This window comes from Oryza glaberrima, chromosome 11 (assembly GCF_000147395.1).
Source record: "Oryza glaberrima chromosome 11, OglaRS2, whole genome shotgun sequence".
In the NCBI taxonomy this organism is placed as follows: domain Eukaryota; kingdom Viridiplantae; phylum Streptophyta; class Magnoliopsida; order Poales; family Poaceae; genus Oryza; species Oryza glaberrima.
Window position 1 is genome coordinate 7,034,402 of NC_068336.1, and position 20,226 is coordinate 7,054,627.

Below are 20,226 nucleotides of genomic sequence, written 5' to 3' on the forward strand. Positions count from 1 at the left end.
TGTAACTAGATCAAACTACTATTGTCGACGGCATCATCAAAGGTGTTGCTCAATGGGATCGCAAGAGAGCAAATTGCACACAAGAGAGGCCTTTGACAAGGAGATCCCTTATCCCCATACCAATTCATTTTGGCCATTGACCCTATCCAGAGATTACTCAGCAGGGCTACTAACCAAAGACTATTGTCACCACTAGCCAACAGGACGGCACGGGATTTATTTTGGACTGGGAACCAATTTACTCATGATAAAGACAATAATAGACCAAAAATCAATCCACTAGTCAAGAGGTGTGGAACTAATCCGGATGTTTTGTTGTACCTATCATGAGTAAATTGGTTCCCGGCCCGAAATAAATCCCGGTCTCTACTTGGGCCGCCACTGAGCCCATTTCGAAAAAAAAATCCCCTCCTCCCAAAATCCCCAATTCGCTAACCCTAAATTTGCAAGAGACAGCCAGACAGGCCAGCGGCGGCGTGTGTTGCGGCGCGGGCGCGGCGTGCGTTGCGGGTTGCGGCGGCGTGCGGCGGCGGCCTCGCGGCGAGCCGGCGACCGTGGGGCAGCGCAAGCAAGCCAGGCAGGGGCGGCCGCCGGCTAGGCGCACCAGCGCAGCCGTGGCGCAGCGCATACAGCGGCCGAGCGGCGCATGCGTTGGCGTCGCCGGCTTGAGCGACCGTGGCCAGCCTTCCCCTTGACCTCTTTCGCCGAGGCGCCAACGACCGTGGCCAGCCGCCAGCCTGCCAGGCGCCACTCGCCGAGAGCCCGAGACCACGAAGACGCCGACGGGCCACGCCGCATAGTGAGTCAAAAGCACAAATTTTAAATAATTGTAATGAAGATTTTAGGATTGGGAATTGCAATTGATTGATGTAGTATACTTGCTTGCTTGCTTAGTTTGTAGAATTGTAGTTGCCTAGTTTGTTGAACTGTAGTTGCAATTCATTGTTTAATTTTCAGAATTGAAACATGAAGAGGAAGAAGGGTCCTGCTGTTGATTTGAAGTTTTTTTTTGAGAAATCTGCTGCAAAGAAGGCAAATCGAAGCCAAGCGTCGAAAAGTTAATCGCTAAATTATAAGATTGCTTCCCAATTTATCATTTTCTATCATTTTTGTATTCCATATGTTGGCACTTTGATATGTTAATCAATTAGTATTTCTATATGTTAAAACGTGATGATCAATTCTATCAATGTGTGAACTTATGCTCAATTTTATGTTATATACGCTATATATTATATAATTATTAGTGTGTGATATTATATATACAAGCTAATTATTAGGTTTTTAGGTGTATGAACAAAATTTTTTCCTCTCCCCATTTCGAATACACAAGTTCAAAATCCTAGGCCCACCACTGCCACTGACCTACACGCTGATAAATTTATATGGTGTTAGGTAGTGTTAATGTTCTTTACCATCGTTGTGAAATGGGTTGTTGTTTCACTTAGGGGTGAAAACGGATCGGATAATATCCGATCCGATCCGCTCCGAATCCGTCCGAAACGAGGATATGGTATAGGCTTTTAGAAATCCGGCGGATACGAATGCAGATACGGATAGTATGAAGCGGATGCGGATATTGTATCTCTAAAATCCGACGGATGCGGATTATCCGATATTTTTGTCGGATTATCCGATAAGCCATTTGTCGGATAATCCGAAATTATCAACATATATAACCACTCTATCTATTACATATAATATAAGTTGGTACATCCAATGCCCTAATTCATCAATTAACATAGATTTTTAGTCTAAGGCTTTTATCGTCTCATGTCACACTCACGTAACTATGGGTCTGTTCGGTGGCACTGGCTGCAGCAGTGCTGCAGCTGCGCTGCTGCAGCACCTACAGTGGCTGCAGCAGCCAGCCAACAGCCGTTGTAAGATTTTCTCTCCATCGTTACAGGCTTAGAGGGGAGTGGCTGCAGCTGTTTTCACAGCCGAAAGGCTGGGCTGTCCATCACAGCCAAACAGCTGTAAAAAAGTGCTACCGAACAGGCCGTATATGTTTCATGTTATGGACATCATGTATTCATGTTGTTTAGCATTTAATCATGTAATTATTACAATAGGTCATTTACTGATTATTGTATTATTGTTCCTTGGATTGCTAACTCGATGTTGCATTAATTGCATATACACGTAACATCCAATAAATTTAATCCGCTTCCGAACCGATTCCGAACCGACTCCGCACCATTTCCGACATCCAAAACAATCCGCTCTGCATCCGCATCCGTACACTATCCACACCCGTTCCGAATCCGCTTAAAAAATATGGTATAGGATATGGTATGATCACTATCCGTCTGAATCCGCTTCGTTTTCACCCCTAGTTTCACTCGTGTTCCTGCTAATTTATTACTATATGAAATTTTATAGGTAAATCAATTTTAAAGAATCTGTGCGATTGATTTTATTATTATTTTTACATTTAAACCTTTAAATATATTAGATATATTGGGCTCATTTTTTATCATCGTTAAAAATACAGAAAAGAAGATGAATTACTCTCACTGTATATGCTTTATTTGCTACATGCAAACATTCTAATTTATCATGTAATTTTCTGAAGACGTTAAATATGCAATTGAAAAGAAGCCAAGGGATTATTTTCTGAAATTGTACTGTTTGGACAGGGGTATGGACGATAAGTAGCCAGTTTTTTTTTCTCACACGCAGGGTCTGTTTGGTACAGCTTCAACTCCTAAGTATAACTCCAGGCAGCTCCACAACTCTAGTACATTTTGTGAGAGAGTTTCACCCAACTCCACTCTTAGTTCTGGTGGAGCTGAAACTGTTTGGCTGAGCTCCAGCTCCAGGAGGGGTGGAGCTGGAGCTGGAGCTGTGCCAAACAGGCCCGCACTTTCTCTTCCATCTCTCTTGGGTACTCTGCTTCAGGAATCATACGACCAGTATTTCGCCACGTGTCAGTAAATCTTTTACGAGTGAAAAGTGAAACTCAATGTCGCACCTGGTTGAGCCACGTAAGGAAAAAAATCCTAAGCCATCCGATAGAGAAAAAATACAATAAGAACCGCTGGATCTAATCGGTAAAACAATATTCTGGACCTTTCCAGCGCCTCGACGGCCTCCAGAAGAGCGACGGAGAGATGACCGAGAGAAATAGGCGTGGTGAACTGATATGGAATGCAATTTAACATTTTCACCCCTGTACAATTCAGTATTACAAATATGTCCTTAATTTGGGAAAAAGTAAAGATCACACTGTAAAACTTACGCATCCATGGATTACTTATTTTTGGATAAGACTTGATAATTAGTGTTTTAAAAAATTACATATACTAACATAATTATAATTCATTTAACATATTCTAAAATGTAATACAATGCATCACATCAACATTTTGAGAACTAATTAACTTATCGAAATAAATCTTTTATAAAATTTTGAATATATAGCTTATAAAATTATTACAAACAAAGTCTTAGAATTAGCATTTAAAAAGTGCTATAATCATTTTAAAAATGCACATAGTAGAGGAAATTTGGCAACACAACATGCTTCTATAGATTTGGTGTTTCATGATAAATTTACAAGTTTAGTTAATCGTATTAAATTATTTTTACTGGTCAAGATAAATCTTTTTATGGTATATCTAGATTTCATACTAAATATGAACACATATTAAGTATCTAAAACAAAATCAATTTTGCTAAAATATAAGAATCGCAAGCGGATGATAAATAAAATATAAGTCAAGAACAAAGAGACGGTTATGAAGTAGCGTAGATGGTGGAAATGTGGCGGCCAAAAGTCCACATGTGATGCTCTAAACGCATCTTGATTTTGTTGTTTTTCATTATAACTTTATTTATTGTTTTTTAATCCTATTCTCCCCTTTTTAAATATTAGCTATAAACTATCATTCTATTTATATTATGATCCTACAATATTTTTTGACATTTTTTTAAAATTACTTTACACTATTAGCTGAACTAATAGCATTACATATATTTTTCACACCAACAATTTTTCACAAGTTCTCTTTTCAAAATCCAATTAACACTTCACAAATTTTCACAATAAATTATATTTTTTATATATACACCACACATAAAAGGAAGGTCCACGTATAATAGTATAATAGGATGGTTAGAGTCATGCGAATGCACGACTAAGTAAGCTAGTTAATTGGTGAATGTGGGAGCCAATCAGCTGGTCAACACGGCCAGCTTTAGATATACAGAAAGATAGACTAAAAAACTAAACAGACTGTGCGTTGCAACGGGAAGAAAAGATAATAAAATTGAGAAAAAAGGTGAGAAAGATTTGCATTATGTAATTAATTAAAAATACAAATTTTTCAGAATACTTGGTATTTCTAAGTAGGTTGGCGTAGAATTAAATTAATTTACTAGTAAAGTAAAGTAAGTGAGAGAAATAATATTATATGGCTGGATTTAATTTTTATAAAATTATCCATGACTAGTTACACTCTATGAAATTTTCTAAGAATTTTCAGAGGTCAATTGCCAATTTTAATGGTAAAATTTGCTACGGGATAACCAAAAATCATGTAATTAGCTGATGGATATCGCAAGAACGCGAATTTGCTAAAGGACACCGTAAATAACTAGTAATTAGCTGCTGGACACCCGTCGAATTATTTTATTATGTCTGAAAGAATTTGAGAGATAAACACCTGTATAAGTACGGCTGTACCCTTCATTTTTTTTCTTTATTCTTTATTCTTCATTATCTTCTCTCTCATTCTTTCTCTCCTCTTTCTTCAACCGAGAGCGGCAACGCGGCGAGGTGCGCGCCGGTGCGGCGCCTCAGCTGGGGAAGCGCTGCGCGGTCGTGCGCAAGGGTCGGGGCTGGCTCAACGCGGCGGAGGTGGTGCTAGAGCAGGACAGGAGGTGGTGCCAGCTCGGTTGGGCGTCGTCGGCGCGCAGGCAAGCGGTGCTCAACGGGACAGAGGCAGAGCTCAACAGGGTTGTCCACATCCACGTCGGTCGACGTCACGCTAATGCTGGACAGGCTCATGCTGCAACGCTCGTCCTATTAAAGCCCCCGGAGAACGCTGTGAGCTCGTCCAGTGGCGCCGCGACCACCACCTTGGCTGGGACTCACGACGACAGCGAGAGCTTGCTCGGCCCGATGCTGGGGCAGCTGCCGCTGCGAGGGAGCTGCTTCGGCCTGGCGGGAATTGGTACCATGCCGGCTGCGTCTTCCTGTGGCGCGGGATGTGCCGCGCCGAGCTGCTGGCCAACGATGCCGCTGTGTCTAGGCATGACGCGTCGTAAGAGCTCCTCAGCGGCGCAGACGTCTTGTCTGGCTGGGTTGCCGGCCACCGTAGGGCGCCATGCCGCCTCTAGCCACACATCCCGCGAACGTCGTGCTACCTCCGCCCGGCCGCCAGCGTCGCTGCACCGCGCCGCGCTGTCCTAGCCCCGCCGCGCTTGGTGCCAACACCAGGCCGAGCTCTTCCTCCGCTCGTCCGTGCCCCGTTGCACCGGCACTGCTGCCGCCAGGCCGCGCCCTGCCACATAGGTGTGCCGCCGCCACTCGCCGCGCTCCTCTGGCCTACCACTCTTTCGTCGTCACCATCCTAATAGAGATTTTTTTTTGTGTGGTGACGCACGGGGGCAATCTGGGCATTTTAAAAAAAATCTCACCACTTTCTGCTAGGAAACAATAAAATAATGTGTCCGGTGTCCTACTAAATTTCACAGTTTTTTAGTGTCCTGGGGCATTGTCACATTTTCGCGGTATCTCTTAGCTAATTACACAATTTTTTCGTGTCCTATAGCAAATTTTACCAATTTTAATAATACAAACACCATTTCAGTATTCATTTAAATAAAAATCTAAATACAAACCATCATTTCTCTTTGGACCATTTTCAGCCTATGTTCTTCCTCGGCCAGCAGCCGAGCTGGGCCACTTTCCTCCCTTGTCCTTTGTCGGCAAACGCACGTTGGGCCCAGATAACTACTGAAAGTCTAATTAGCCTCCCACATACCGGCCTACTTTCCTCCCTTCTTCTTTCCTCCGGCTTGGCCCGCAAGCGCACGTTCGGCCCAGCAAGCAACTGAAAAGTCTAATTGTTTTCCCCTGCTCAGTCGCGCAGGAAGGAGGAGGAGCCCGTGCCGGACGACGCCGCTGCCATCTTGTCGACGAGCGCCGGCAGGACGTCGCGCGCGTCCGGCAGGAAGATGTACATCGACAACCCCACGTTCTCGCCGTAGTGTTTGAGGATGGCCGGAGTAATGTCACCACCATCGCCATGGTTCTTCATGGTCCGGTGGTACGGCAGCTTGAGCACCTTGAAGCCGTCGTAGAAGCCGATGTACTGATCCTCCCGGCTGCTCATGAACGGGGCGTCGACGGAGCTGCCGTCGAGGCGGTGGAACTTGCCGGTGGCGGTTCTCTCCCTGGGGAAGGGATTGGACCATTTGCCCTTGAAGTAGATGGCGTTGACGAGCACGAGGGCGGTGTGGCGATGAACTGATCCATCTGGGAGGATCTCGCGGATGAGCTTGTTCGTCGCCTTGGACACCCACTTGTTGATCTTCTTTCTTGAACTCTTTGGCTGCATGTTAAATTTACACACCCGAGTCCAGACCGATCAAATTTACTACGAAATTTCAGAAATCGTCAAACCGAAATATCGAAACCAGGACTGACCTGTCTTTGGAAGTTGGCGGCGCGCGTCTCGGCCTTGTAGGTCTCGACGGCGGCGGCGCGGTAGGCCGGCTTCAGCGTGAGCCTCTCATCGTGCCAGACGCCGCAGGCGTAGGAGACGCGCGGCCCGCCGGACTCGGTCTCGGACTCGTCGGCGAGGCCGACCTCCACGGCGCGGCGGACGGACTCCTCGAGGTCGTCGAGCGACGCGGCGCCGAGCAGCGCGACGAGCTCGTCCAGGGTGGTTCCCCGTGCCCCGGACACCACCAGCGCCAGCGCGGCGTACAGGGACACCGGCGAGAAGACGACGTTCTTGTTGCTGTTGACGCCGACGTCGGCGAGACGCTTCGCCAGGCGGAGCGCGAAGGCCGTCAGGCCGCCGCAGTTGCCGGCGTCGTCTTCCATGGCGATGGGATGGCAATGCAACCGAAGGTAGATCGTGCAGGACGTAAGCCCCAAGGGTCGTTGTGAAACGTACGTACAAGTTATTACTGTATATAAGTCGGTGCGCATATATGGCAGATGGAAGTTAATTAAGATATGTTTTCCCCTTAAATTTGCAGAATATGGAGAAGATAAAACTACCAAATTAACCACGTATAATTTCCCTTTTACCATTGTAGCCACGCGCCTCATCAAGGGATACAGGCTAGATTTAATGCTGCGCTTCGAAGCACACGAGCCGAGAGTCGAAAGGAAAGCCACCGTCATCGCGGACGGCACCATTATGATATTGTGTCACCACTACACAACATCATATTGGTGCCGGCTAGAAATCTCGTGTAGGTGCCGGATTCCCAACCAGCACCATGAAGAGGCACTGATGAGAGGGGGTTTTCATTGCCGATTGAGAACAAAAGCAGCTCAACTTAATTAGATTGATGCTTTAAATCCACCAAAGGTAATAAAATCGCAAAAAAAAAGAGTCACAAAATCAACGGCATTCCATCCTAAATCATTGGAATCAACAATAGTCAACTTGGTGCATGACTGAATTCATTCGTGTATGAGCAACGAAAAGGAAGAAGTCCGACTATGGAGATTGGAGAAGTCCTCTACCTGCTGTAAGTGGAGAAGTTTGCTCGCTCGCCGGATCCAAGGAGAGAGGGACAGAACCGCTACGCCCGAAAGAAGGGGAGAGAGCCGTGCCGTCGAGTGGACCGAATCGATAGGATCGGATCGCCACCGAGATCATGGAGGCCAGACCCCGACACCCCGTACCACTAACATCCAAGTGACCGGATCTGACAATCCACGAGCTGACCTAGGTCAATTAATACAATTGCACGACATAAAAAGTGTTAAATTATCAAATTTATTGCTCGGATTCGGACAAAGAGAGGAAGAGGGAGGCGACTTATTGCATTCCCGCCCTATTGCATTCCCTCTGCCAGTATGTGCAAATGAAGTAGAGAAGCAGAGGATGGAGATCAAGTTGCTGGTTAGCCACGATCTCGTAGTACATGATGCCTGTAAGAAAATCTATTATATGTTCTAGCATTTTGTTCGTTTGACGTTTATTTATTTCTTACTTACTGACACTACCGGAAAGTAAAGCATATTTTATGGTTACTGAAAACATTCATTCCATTGATCGACGTAGACGGGGTGACCACAATATTTGACGATTTTTTTTTTTACAAAAACATTCGTGGACTAATATCTTGACTTGAGCTCTAATCTTGCGCCCATTATGTTTTTACTTCTAATTGTTTATTTCGAGCATTGTCGAATGTAGATGCACCGGAATTCAGTTGGTGGATTTTGAGTTAGAAGTAGTGGCCGTGTTTCAGTTCTTTGGAAACGTTTCGTGGGATAGCACAAATTCAGGATCTAGCTGCTTAATCGGTCACAGAATAAATAGAAGAAACAGAAAAGCTGCAAGCATATGAAACATCAGTTTTCGTTAGATACTATTCACCATCTGAAATCCATCAGTTTTCCCGTGAGCGAGAGGGAGTGTAGATGAAATAAAGGAGCAATGGTTCGTGTGTATGCCTGTACATGTTACCAAATAGTAAAAAAAAAGTAGGTTAAATTGGCTCTAGATTAGAATTTTTTTTATTTTCGGCGTGTCGCTGACTCTACCATTGAACATACCATAACAGCTCTATTATTCTAGACTATTCCATTCGAGATTTGCTCCGGCCCAACAAAATCATTTTCGATTGTTAGATCTCCATCCTATCCAGTTAGATCCGATGATCGGAAATGATTTGGTACCATGAGGTACAAATACTTCAAGGTATTTTTTTTTGGACTGGAGCAAACCTCATTCTATTCGGAAATGATTTGATACCGTGAGATACCGGTACTTCGAGGTTTTTTTTTTTGGACCAGAGCAAACCTCATTCTATTCATCTTCATATCATCTTGCATTCTTACTGAGAGCTTGTTGGGTCAAGGACGTGCCCCGCGAAGAGCACCGCGTCCGACTTCTCCACCACGAAGAACGCAAACAGATGGTCCGCGACGAAGTCCTCCGGGTCAGGGTTTTGGGATTCGGACCGAGTGGGCCGAAACTCGGTGAAATTCGCCCATCTCGGTGGAGCCCGAGACAACACTAAACCGGCCAAAAATATTCAGCCCAATTTGAATTTTCAGCCCAGCCCAAGGTCTAAAACAACCCTCAAGTATTTGCCCTAGTATAAAAGTGCAAATCTCACACCAAAAAACCCTAGTTCACTCGTTCTCCTTCCTGTGCACCTTCCCTGGTGGCGGCTGGTAGAGAGACTAAGACGGAGACGCGGAGCAACAGCTCCGGTGTCCTCCTCTGTCTCCAGCGTCCTCCTCCATCTCCCAGCTCCATCTCCTCCTATTCCCCTCCACCATCTTCTCCTTGAGTCCCTAATCCTCATTCCCTCATGGTGGCATTGTGCGGCAGCGATGGCACCGGTGGTCAAGGCAATGGCGGCGGCAGTCGGACGAGGAACAGGGGCAACGCAACAGCACCAGATGCACGCATTGGTGTTGGTGATGCTACCGATTTGCCACAAGAAGCTGCGGTGCCACGATCTCCACCAGCTTGCCAAGGTAAAGGAACAATGCCCCCTGTTTTGTTAGAACTAATGATGTTTGTGTGAAATGTATAGCAAGGCCATGTATGTCTTTGTTGCTTGTCCTTTGGCCAGCATACCTGTTCTGCTCTATATTGCAAGGTCAAAACACATGCAAATCTAGTGTCTTTTGTTGAGCAAAGGTCCTCAGTAGATAATGATAGTTGGCTATAGATGGATATACTTTAGTATAATGGGAGTAGATGCCTTTCTAATTGTAAAAAAAAACAAGATTTTATGCAGTATAGAGTAATGATCTGAAGCCTCAAGAGTCAAGACTAGCAATTTAATTCTATTCATGCTGATGTTTATTTAAAATACCCATTCATGCCTTCTTAGTTCTATGCTTGGATTAGCTTGTGAATTTTGCAGCCAAATGAATGAATGATGCACAAAAAGCAGCATAGTTTTGAGTCCATGCTCTATAGCTTGGTTAGCTTATTACTAGTTGAATTAAATTGATACGTGAATTTCCTACCCCCTTTTTTTTTTGCTAATTTTATGCATGAAATTTTTTTTGGACAGTAGGTCTAGGAAACATTGAAGATGTGTGGAATCATGGCACAAAGCTTGCTGGCCAGGGCTTTAGATGTGGGTATTGTGGGTTCACAAACAAAGGTGGAGGTGCAACCCGACTAAGGGAGCATCTTGGTGGTATAACAGGCGAAGTGAGGTCATGCAACACTGTGCCCCCGAATGTGCGGCATGCAATGAGGGAGGGTCGACAGTTGTCAAGGAAAAGGAAAAGAGAGAGAGAACATCAAAAACTCTGCTTGGAGAGAGAGCTTATGCAAGGGCTAAATGGTGGAGAAGAGGTGATTAATCTTGGAAGTGATGAAGAAGGGCAAGTTCAGATGGCAATAAGAAACTCATTGAGAGATAAGAACCTTTCTCGTGCAATAGAAAGAAGGCGTGGGAGTGGGAGTGGTGTCCGTGTTTCTCTTGGTAAAAAGAGTATCACTGCCTACTTTGATAAGGACTTGGCACGCAGCAAAGTATCCTTGCAGCCTAGGATTGACACTGTTCTTTTGGAGGGATCTAGAGAGAAATTAGGCCAGGCTTGGGCAAAGTGGTTCCATGCGAATGACATTGCTGGGTTGAAAGCTGATTGTCCGTACTTCTGTGCTGCAATGAAACTTACTCAACAACTGGGCGCTACAACACAAATTCCTACTGCCAATGGAATTGATGGGGAATATTTGCAAGCAAACTTTGAGGACGCAGAACATTCTCTTGAACAGTTCAAGCAAGACTGGAAGCAATATGATGTGACTGTTATGTGTGACTCATGGACAGGACCTACCGGCATGGCTATCATCAACTTCATGGTGTACTGTAATGCACGCATGTTCTTCCATAAGTCTATTGATGTATCTGCTCACAAGCAAAGCGCAGGTAAATGTTTCTGCATGATATATCAATGTCCCTCAAGTTTCCTTCCTTTCCTATTAAGTTCTTGCTATGCAATTTGCTGTGGTTATTAAGTTTATGCTATGCAATTAGTTTCAACTATCAGCTGCAGATAAAAACTGTATTTACTGCCAATAGATACTAAAATTAATTGTTTCGTTGTCACTTAAGTTGTCTTCCTTTCCCTTTAAATTTCTGCCATGCAGTTAGTTTCAACTATTAAGTCGAAATATAAGTTGTATGTATTACCAATAGATACTAAAAATAATTGTTTCGTTGTCACTTAAGTTGTCTTCCTTTCCCTTTAAATTTCTGCCATGCAATTAGTTTCAACTATTAAGTCGAAATATAAGTTGTACGTATTACCAATAGATACTAAAAATAAATGTTTTGTTGTCATGCAGATTTTATATATGAAGAGATTAGAAAGGTTGTTGTTGAGGAGATTGGCCCTCAACTAGTTGTCCAAATCGTCACAGACAATGGGTCAAACTACAAGAAAGCATGTGAGAGGCTTGTTGCACAGTATAAGCATATCTTTTGGCAACCATGTGCTGCTCACACTATCAACCTCATGCTGAAAGACATTGCTAAGTTTCAGAGGGTTAATAATGTTGTTGCAAGTGCCAAGTTGATATGTAGGTTCTTTTACAACCATAACAGGTTGCATGATGAGATGAAGAGGATGATCGATGGGGAGTTAATAAGGCCCAATGCTATGCATTTTGGAACTGTGTTCATGTTTCTTCAGAGTTTTCTTGACAAGAAAGGCAAGCTCTGAAAATGGATGGTTTCAAAAGATTGGAAAGAAAGTGATTGGACAGATGATGAGAGCTATGACTACACTGAAGCATGCTTGACAAGCAGTACATGGTGGTCAGCACTGGAGTGGGTAGTAGGTGCAGTGAAGCCACTCTATTTGGTGCTGTGATATGCTGATACACAAAAGAATTGTACACTCCCCGGTTTCAAGACAAGAATGATGGCAGCCATACATGCAATGGAAGCTCAGCTTGGTGGAGGGTCACGTCAATTCTAAGCATTCATGAGTAAGGTGACCAAAAGAGTTTGCAAGATGGAAACAAATACCCTAATGGTTGCAGGTATTGATCAATCTATTAATAACAAATTAACAATTTACATATGTACTGCACTGGTTATATTTCTAACTTCTCTTTTCCACCATTCACTTGTAGCTGCTTCTTGATCCGGATACTCACTATAAGTACAACTTTAGCAAAAATCCTGTATATGCTTTGGCGCTAACAGATGCTTTGGAGAAGATGGCAGAGACACCCGATGATGCCGTTCAGGCAATTAAAGAAGTAGTGAATTTTAAGGAGTGCATTGGGAGGTTTAATCGGCATGTGGCACGTGCTGGAGCGTCATCTATGTCCCCAAGTAAGTCTTATCTATCCTATCATAGTTCTATCTTTAAGCACTTTAAGAAAGAGTTGTAATTAAATGCTAGTTCATATGGATTATCTCTTTGCTATTGAAAAATATCCAGATTAACTAATGTAATAACGTGGATAAATTTTGCATTCATTTTTATGTAGTAATTAGCATATCTTTCTGCAATTAAGTGAGTGATCAAATTACCTTTATCTGTAATGATATTCTTATTTGGCAGGTGCTTGGTGGTTCCAATTTGGAGGAGAAGTTCCTACCTTACAAAAGTATGCATTGCGTATTGTTTCGCAATGTGTGTCATCCAGTGGCTGTGAGAGAAACTGGAGCACTTTTGCATTGGTGCATACGAAGATTAGGAACCGACTAAGCTACGACAAGCTACATAAGCTTGTGTATGTTCATTATAACTTGAAAGTACGTATCCAAGAGAATGAGAGTGGACAACAAAAGGAAGTTGATCCATGTGCTATCATGTTGGATGCTGCAGTATTTGATGAGGAAAATCCAATATGGGACTGGTTGGATAAGTCCACTGATGAAGTAGGCCCTTCTTTGTTTGGAATGTATCAGAGCTTTGAGAGGGATTTTGCTGCTGGTGGTAATAGGAAAGGGAGGAGGGCAAGAGTGGATGTGGAGGGTGAGGAGATTGAGTTTGAGGAAAGTGAAGATGGGGATGAAGAGGATGAATTTGATGACGCCTCATCTGGTGGTGAAGATGATAACAATCATGATGATGGTATTGATGAACTCACTGCTAATAATGATGACAATTGTGATGAGCATATGGGAACCTCAACATGGGTTGACCAAGATGAGCTTGTGAGAATATCAACCAGGGTTGATCAAGACATAGAAGCTTCAGCTGAATCTGGACGACTCAAGCGAAAGAAGAGGAGGATCCAGAGCCTCTACATGAGAGAGTAGCAAGTCACTTCTGTAAGTTGCATGCCCCATTTATGATTTTGGCTAGTGTTGATTATATCAGTTTCATGCTTAAGTATAATACTCTCTGAAATAATAATATTTGTATCTTCATGAGTTTTTGTTCTTCTGCCAATTTGATTGTGCTTGGTTTGACATGTTTCAGCCATGCTGAGCATATTTTGTACTTGTCATACCATTTCCAACCAGTTGATCCAGTTGATTCACCAAAAAACATTCTTAATATGTTTTATGCATGATGTTCAGGTACAGTCCAGCAACTATGGAGCATTTTTTTGGGGGCATATATGATCATTCGGCGTCATGGTTGGACACCATCAAAGTGAATGGTGCCAGTGACAACTGACATTTGATAGCTGACTTTTGGGTGTATGGCTGTAATTCTTTTGGGTGTATATATGGCTGGACTGTAATTATTTTAGACTTTAGACTCTACGATGGAGTGATGACTAGACTTATGGACTACAATTATGTGGTTATGACCATGAACTTGCTATTAGCAGTATGCATATGCAGTTATGAACTTGGCTTTAGCCTTTAGGACTGCATTATTGCATTTATAATGAACTTGGAAGTAAAACTGGTACTACTGTTATTCTGGTTATTCTACTTGTGTGCTGATGCTTGGAGCCTGGATGATCCTTCGATGATTTTAGCTAGTTGTCTGATGATTGTTTTAAAATTTGCATCAATGGTGTTATTCTGCTTATGTGCTGAGGCCGGTATGATCCTTTCTTTTTTCCCCCAGTTTTCAGCTTGTTTGTTTAAAAATTGCAGCAAATTCGGTCAAATTTTGTCCGAAATTTCTGAAATTTCCGAAATTCGTCCGTTTCAGTGAGGCCCGAATTTTTTACACAAATGAATCCCAGAACCTTGCTCCGGGTAGCTCATCCCGTACAGCGTGAACGTGCCGGCCGTGAGCGCGGCCGCCACCGTGCCCTCCTCGTTCACCTCCACGACCGCCCTGTGGAAACACCTCCTCCACCGCCCGCCCGCCGCCATCGACCATGCCGGACATGTCGGCCTCGCGGTCGTTGAAGGCGGCCTCCACCCCCCATCCCCTTCAGAACCCTGTTGATCTGGCTGTAGAACGACACCTTGAACCTCGGCACCCTGAGGTCGCCGACGTTGATCCGCCGTCGCCCCGGCCGGTGGTCGCGCAGGAAGGAGCCGGACGACGCCGCCGCCATCTTGTTGACGAGCGCCGGCACGCCGTCGCGGGCGTCCAGCAGGAAGATGTACATGGACAACAACCCGCCGTTGTACGGCAGCTTGAGCACGTTGAAGCCGTCGTAGAAGCCGATGTGTACTGATCCTCCCGGCTGCGCATGAACTGGACGTCGACGGAGGTGCCGTCGAGGCGGTGGAACTTGCCGGTGGTGGTGCTCTCCCTCGGGAAGGGATCAGACCACTTGCCCTTGAAGTAGATGGCGTTCACGAGCACGAGGGTGGTGAGGCGATGAACTGATCCATCTGGGAGGATCTCAGGGATGAGCTTGTTCGTTGCCTTGGACACCCACTTGTTTATCTTCTTTCTTGATCTCTTTGGCTGCATGTCAAAATTTTACATACCAAGATTGATCAAATTTACAACTACTATTACTACTACGTGTGGTCGAAATTTCAGAAATTGTCAAACCGAAAAATTGGAAGCTCGAACTGACTGACCTGTTTGCGGCGCGCGTCACGGCCTTGTAGGTGCCGGCGGCGGCGGCGCGGTAGCTAGGCCGGCTTCAGCGCGAGCGTCTCGTCGTGCCAGACGCCGCATGCGTAGGCGACGCGCGGCCCGCCGGACGCGGACGACTCGTCGGCGAGGCCGACCTCCACGGCGCGGTGGACGGACTCCGCGAGGTCGTCGAGCGACGATGCGCCGAGCAGCGCGAGGAGCTCGTGGAGGGTGGTGCCCTGTGCCCCGGCCGCCACCAGCGCCAGCGCGGTGTACAGGGAGGCCGGCGAGAAGACGACGTTCCTGTTGCCGCCGTCGTCGGCGAGATGCTTCGCAAGGCGGAGCGCGAAGGCCGTCATGCCGCCGCAGTTGCAGGCGGCGTCTTCCATGGTGATATGGTTTTTAATTAGATGGTAACGCAGGCAAGGTCACCGTGAAACTGCAGTGTCGGTGCGCATATATGGCAGATGGAAATTAAGATATGTTCCCCTTAATTTGCAGACTATGGAGAAGATCAAATGATCAATTACCCAATTAATTATAACCACGTAAATTTAAGGATAATAAAATGGTTGGGCCCAGCTAAAGACCTAGGTACGAAAGGGTGTGTAACCTAGTGGTTACAGTGACCTGAGTAGTACCCCAAGGTGCTGAGTTTAAATCTCCGATGGAGCGAATTTTAGATTGGGTTATTTCCGGGGCTAAGTTCTCTATTTCAATGGCCGTATATATCCGGTTTAATATAGAGGCCAGGAAAAGAATGCCCTTATCTTAAAAAAAAAGCTTAAGACCTAGGTTTCCGGGCTGGGCCCACCCACAGGCTGCACCGATGGTCCAGGCATGCCCAACAAGACTCGGGCCATGCCGATCCGACCCGAAGGCACCACAGTCTATTGTACTTCTTTATGGATAAGTCTATTTTCAATCATCAATCTCTTTGGGCCGTGTATTATACAGCTGGACTAAGTCTATTTTGTATCCCACTTATCTTTGGGTGTCTATTTTGGGTCCCTCAACCATTTTTCTTCCGTGCTCATTGAACCGTGCTTTGCCAAGCTGGCCCACCGTGCCGAGGCATCGGTCCAGGCATGACCCAACTGTCGGACTGGGTCGGCATGGGCTCGACACCAGTCGTGCCGTGTTGTGCTTGGGGCGGGCCGTTGGGCCTCAAGCTTTACGGCCATCTATACTTGGAGCTTCATCGAGAAGAAAGCCACCATTATCGCTGAAGGCCCACACATGCATGCCATGTTTGACTCTCCTGTTCTTCAACATATTTCGTTAGGGAAATTTGAAATGGTGAATTAGTCGCTCTGTTCCATACAAGTCAAATATAAGATGCTTCCATTGCCTCAAATCCAAATTCAAATCCCCAAATCGAAATTAGATCACCATCAAGATCGATTGATATCATAGAATTGTGAACATACACAAAATCAACAAAAAAAACATCCCCAAATCAAGAAACCCGTGGGTAGTGCACTTGATGACGTCGAGTGAAGGCCACCGCCCGCTGTCGCCGCCACTATCGAGGTCATCGAGAGCAGATCTGGTGGAGGGCTCCACGCGGGGGCCAGATCCAGAGGCCCTCGAGCTCAGGCCCGTCGGATCTGGCATCGGTGCCACCACCCTCGCTGTTGCCGATGAATCCGACGCAGGGGGCTGGAGAGAGGCGAGCCACTGGCCATCGGGTGCCGGGTGATGGCCATCGGGCACTGAGGAGAGATGCCGACGAAGAAGGAGAACAGGAGAAGTGGGGATGGGGAGAGGAAGAAGTTAAGTGGGAGAGGGAGAAGCTGAGCATAATAAGGATAAGGTATAGAGAGGAGCTGTAGATATTTGGCTCCCACACAATTTTTTTTTAGGTCCGGTTGTGTCAATTTTTTTTAAAAAAATGATATGATAACGGTTTTTATCTAAAACCGGCACTATATGTGCTTAAAGGTGCCAGTTTTTTTTATCCCGTGAAGAATTTTGTAGTAGTGAATTCAGGGTTGAACCAATGGAAGAGGAAGATTTACGTGTTTGCCTACCTTTATTGTCCTACGCCTACCCGTAAAGCGAGTTCCCGAAGATAATACATCTTTTTTTTTCAACTATCCAGAGTTTAGAGCCATACAAAACATTAATGTTTATTTAGTATATTTTACCTGTTTACCATCTTCTATATAATTGATAATGAAATAATCTTATTTACCATGTTTTCATATTCAAATTATAATTTATAAATCTTTTAAATTTCCAATGTCTTGTGGATTTATGTCTTAAATTTTAATTTCAATATCCATAATTAGATTAGATCCTCACTGTATTCAAATTTCAAATCGCTACGTATAACGGTATTCATGGTAGGATTTGAGCTTTTATTACTCTCTTTTGATCGTGTAGATCTGAGAGGACTATGAAAAAAATATCAGTACCACAGCGTACGTTTTTTTACATATACTACTTTTAAATATTTCAAAAATTACATTTGTGAATAAATTACTTTTGATGAATTAAATTATACACTCCTGAATTGAAATTTTTACATACTTTCATTTATGACTTAAGCTAAATAATCAAACAAAATAATCATAATTAACATATGAATGTGCCTAACAAGTTTAGAAATTTTAAAACATTCCTGAAGATAGGACTTATGATAAGCGAGCTGAGAAATCCTCCGTCATCAGAATTCATGTTAAATTAAATATCTCATTGCATCAATCAATCCACATCAGGCGTTTTCATCATCCGTTCACGAAATCACCAACTTAATCAACACTACTCATACATCTCATACCAAACATAGCAAAAGTAATACTAATATAATTATCGTCCACATTAATTTAACTATTTCTTACTTAATCACTCAAGCAAACCACACCTAAACCTCGAAAAAATTACATCACCAAGAGACTATACACTGCATTGCTTATGATAAACACACGCTAACCCAACCAAACAAGTCGGCGCCACCGCCACGAACGCCATGTCGACGCTGACACCCGGTCGAACACCTTGCTGCTCCGTGGCCCGATCACTCGCTGCCGCCGCTGCCGGCGGCGCTCTCGGCGACGAACTCCGCGATGCGTATCATGAGGTCGCGGCCGTCGTCGAACGCCGGGAAGACGTAGAAGGCGTGGATGGCGTTGGGGTACTCGAACACCCTCACGTCCTTGCCCTTGCCCCGCAGCATCTCGGCGTACCGCCTCTGCCAGTCCTGGAGCGGGTCGTAGCCGCCGATGGCGAGGAGCACCGGCGGGAACGCCGGGGAGTCGACGCCGGGGGCGGCGGACGGGGCGGCGAAGTTGGCCGCCTCGTGGGTGCGGTCGCAGCCGTTGGGGAGGAACGCGCGCCACATCCAGTCGGTGCGGGAGACGGTCACGATGGGCGCGCCGTCGAGGCGGAGCTCCGAGTCCGTCCTCTCCTCGCCGCCGAAGAAGGGCTGGATGGCGACGAGGCCGGCGACGCGGACGTTCTCGAAGGCGGCGGCGTCGCAGGCGTAGCGGCGGGCGACGTGGTGCGCGATGTTCCCCCCCGCGCTGTCGCCGGCGAGGTAGCATCGGGCGGCGTCGAGCGGCGGGACGGCGCCCGCGCCGCCGCCGTGGTTCTTGGGGTCGTCGAGGTAGCGTAGCGCGGCGATCCCGTCGTCGTACGCCGCCGGGCAGCGGTGCTCCGGCGCGCGGCGGTAGTCGACGGACAGCACCGCGGCGGACGCGTACCGCGCGATCCGCCTGCACGCCGCGTCGTACGCCGCGGACGCCGCGGAGAGGAACGCGAACCCGCCGCCGTGGAAGAAGACGATGACGGGGAGAGGTTGAGGAGGAGGAGACCGCTCGTCCTTGCCGCCGGCGGCGGCGGAGGGGTAGAAGAGGCGCGCGCGGAGGCGGGTGGGCGGGTGGAGGACGACGTCGCGGGAGGCGACGCCGCGGCACGGGGAGGAGAAGGCCGGGACGCGCGGGTCGAGGACGGAGAGCGCGAGGCGGTTGAGCGTGCCGTCGGCGCGGCGCGTGGCGTCGGTGGCCCAGTCGACGGCCCTGAGGGACAGCCGCATCAGGCGGGACATCGGCGGCTTCGGCTTCGCCCTCTGCCCCGGCGGCGTCGGCGTCGGCGTCGGCGTCGTGTCCGATGACATGGCCGCCGCCGCTGTCGCCGTCGTACGTGTCGCGGGCGCGATCGGTGGAGAGACCGAGTCGGGGCGCACACGTATTTATGGGGGATTGGACGTAGGAGATGGGGGTGAGTGTGGTGTTGCGTCGGTTGATAGCTACGGATGGTTTTCGTGTGCCGTATTGCCAATTGGGTCTATTGGCTATTGGGTTTCGTGTTGAATTTTTGGGTAGGCACAACGGAAGTTCGCAACAACCGTGGATGGCTATTAATAATAAAAAAGTGTACGGAACTGCTAAAATTGTGTCGCCACATTTTCATTTTCTTATGGATTGAAATTTGCAGTCAGATTTGTAGGGTGTTTGATCTGCTTGAGATTAGTGCTAGCTTGTTTTGCCCGTGCAGATGTGACTTGACAATGTGTTTGGTCCAATGTGAATATGGTTTAGATTTAGAGATGAGGAAAATTACAATGTAAATATATAAGTACGGTGTAATTGCAATGTAAGAGTGAATGTAATTTAGTGTAAAAACGATTTAACTATTTTTTTTTGACGCCATAAATATAACTACTCTCGTATGCATCAGGGTTATCATCGTTTGGAGAACATTAGTTATTTCACCTCGAAGATAACGGAAACAGTAAGCAGTAACATCACTGAGCTAGCAAATTAGTGTCATTGTGAGATATCGCTTTATTCTTACTTTCAACCCTACTAAAAATTTAGTGCTACCAGATTTTAGAGGCTACCTCTTATAAAAAATACTATCAAAATTTAGAAAGGCATCAAACTAAACTAAACACGTCAAATGTATTGATGGGTTGTACACGCCCATGATATACGTGAGATAGGTTGTACACGCCCACGATTTTTATATAGGTTCGGGCCCTCTGATAGATAAGAGCCTTACTACTATTGGTCGAAGCCGATGTTGCTTTTATATATCAATATGTATAATATTTGAAATGACCTTATCTAGTCTTTGTA

At 45.8% G+C, this 20,226-nt stretch overlaps 2 protein-coding genes and 1 pseudogene across 2 annotated transcripts; all 3 read right to left on the bottom strand.

The window, feature by feature from the left end:
* Positions 1-5,866: 5,866 nt before the first annotated feature.
* LOC127754736 (serpin-Z2B) lies at positions 5,867-7,060 on the bottom strand. The gene is made up of 2 exons (XM_052280300.1): positions 6,659-7,060; positions 5,867-6,563 (listed from the first exon to the last, which is right to left on the bottom strand). The coding sequence occupies exons 1-2, from the start codon at positions 7,058-7,060 to the stop codon at positions 6,090-6,092; spliced, it is 876 nt and encodes a 291-aa protein (XP_052136260.1). The 3' UTR covers positions 5,867-6,089.
* A 7,363-nt stretch (positions 7,061-14,423) lies between these two features.
* LOC127754737 (serpin-Z2B-like) lies at positions 14,424-15,531 on the bottom strand (annotated as a pseudogene).
* Positions 15,532-17,933: 2,402 nt separating this feature from the next.
* Positions 17,934-19,300, bottom strand: LOC127754138 (probable carboxylesterase 18). Its single transcript, XM_052279612.1, has one exon. The coding sequence runs from the start codon at positions 19,260-19,262 to the stop codon at positions 18,165-18,167; it is 1,098 nt and encodes a 365-aa protein (XP_052135572.1). The 5' UTR covers positions 19,263-19,300; the 3' UTR covers positions 17,934-18,164.
* Between the last annotated feature and the right edge of the window lie 926 nt (positions 19,301-20,226).

Bases quoted from the DNA above. Each gene is read 5' to 3' on its own strand.
- LOC127754138 (XM_052279612.1), bottom strand. From the start codon at position 19,262: ATGTCATCGGACACGACGCCGACGCCGACGCCGACGCCGCCGGGGCAG.
- LOC127754736 (XM_052280300.1), bottom strand. From the start codon at position 7,060: ATGGAAGACGACGCCGGCAACTGCGGCGGCCTGACGGCCTTCGCGCTC. The intron at 6,564-6,658 runs GTCAGTCCTGGT...TTTAACATGCAG, and splicing joins CCGCCAACTTCCAAAGACAG to CCAAAGAGTTCAAGAAAGAA.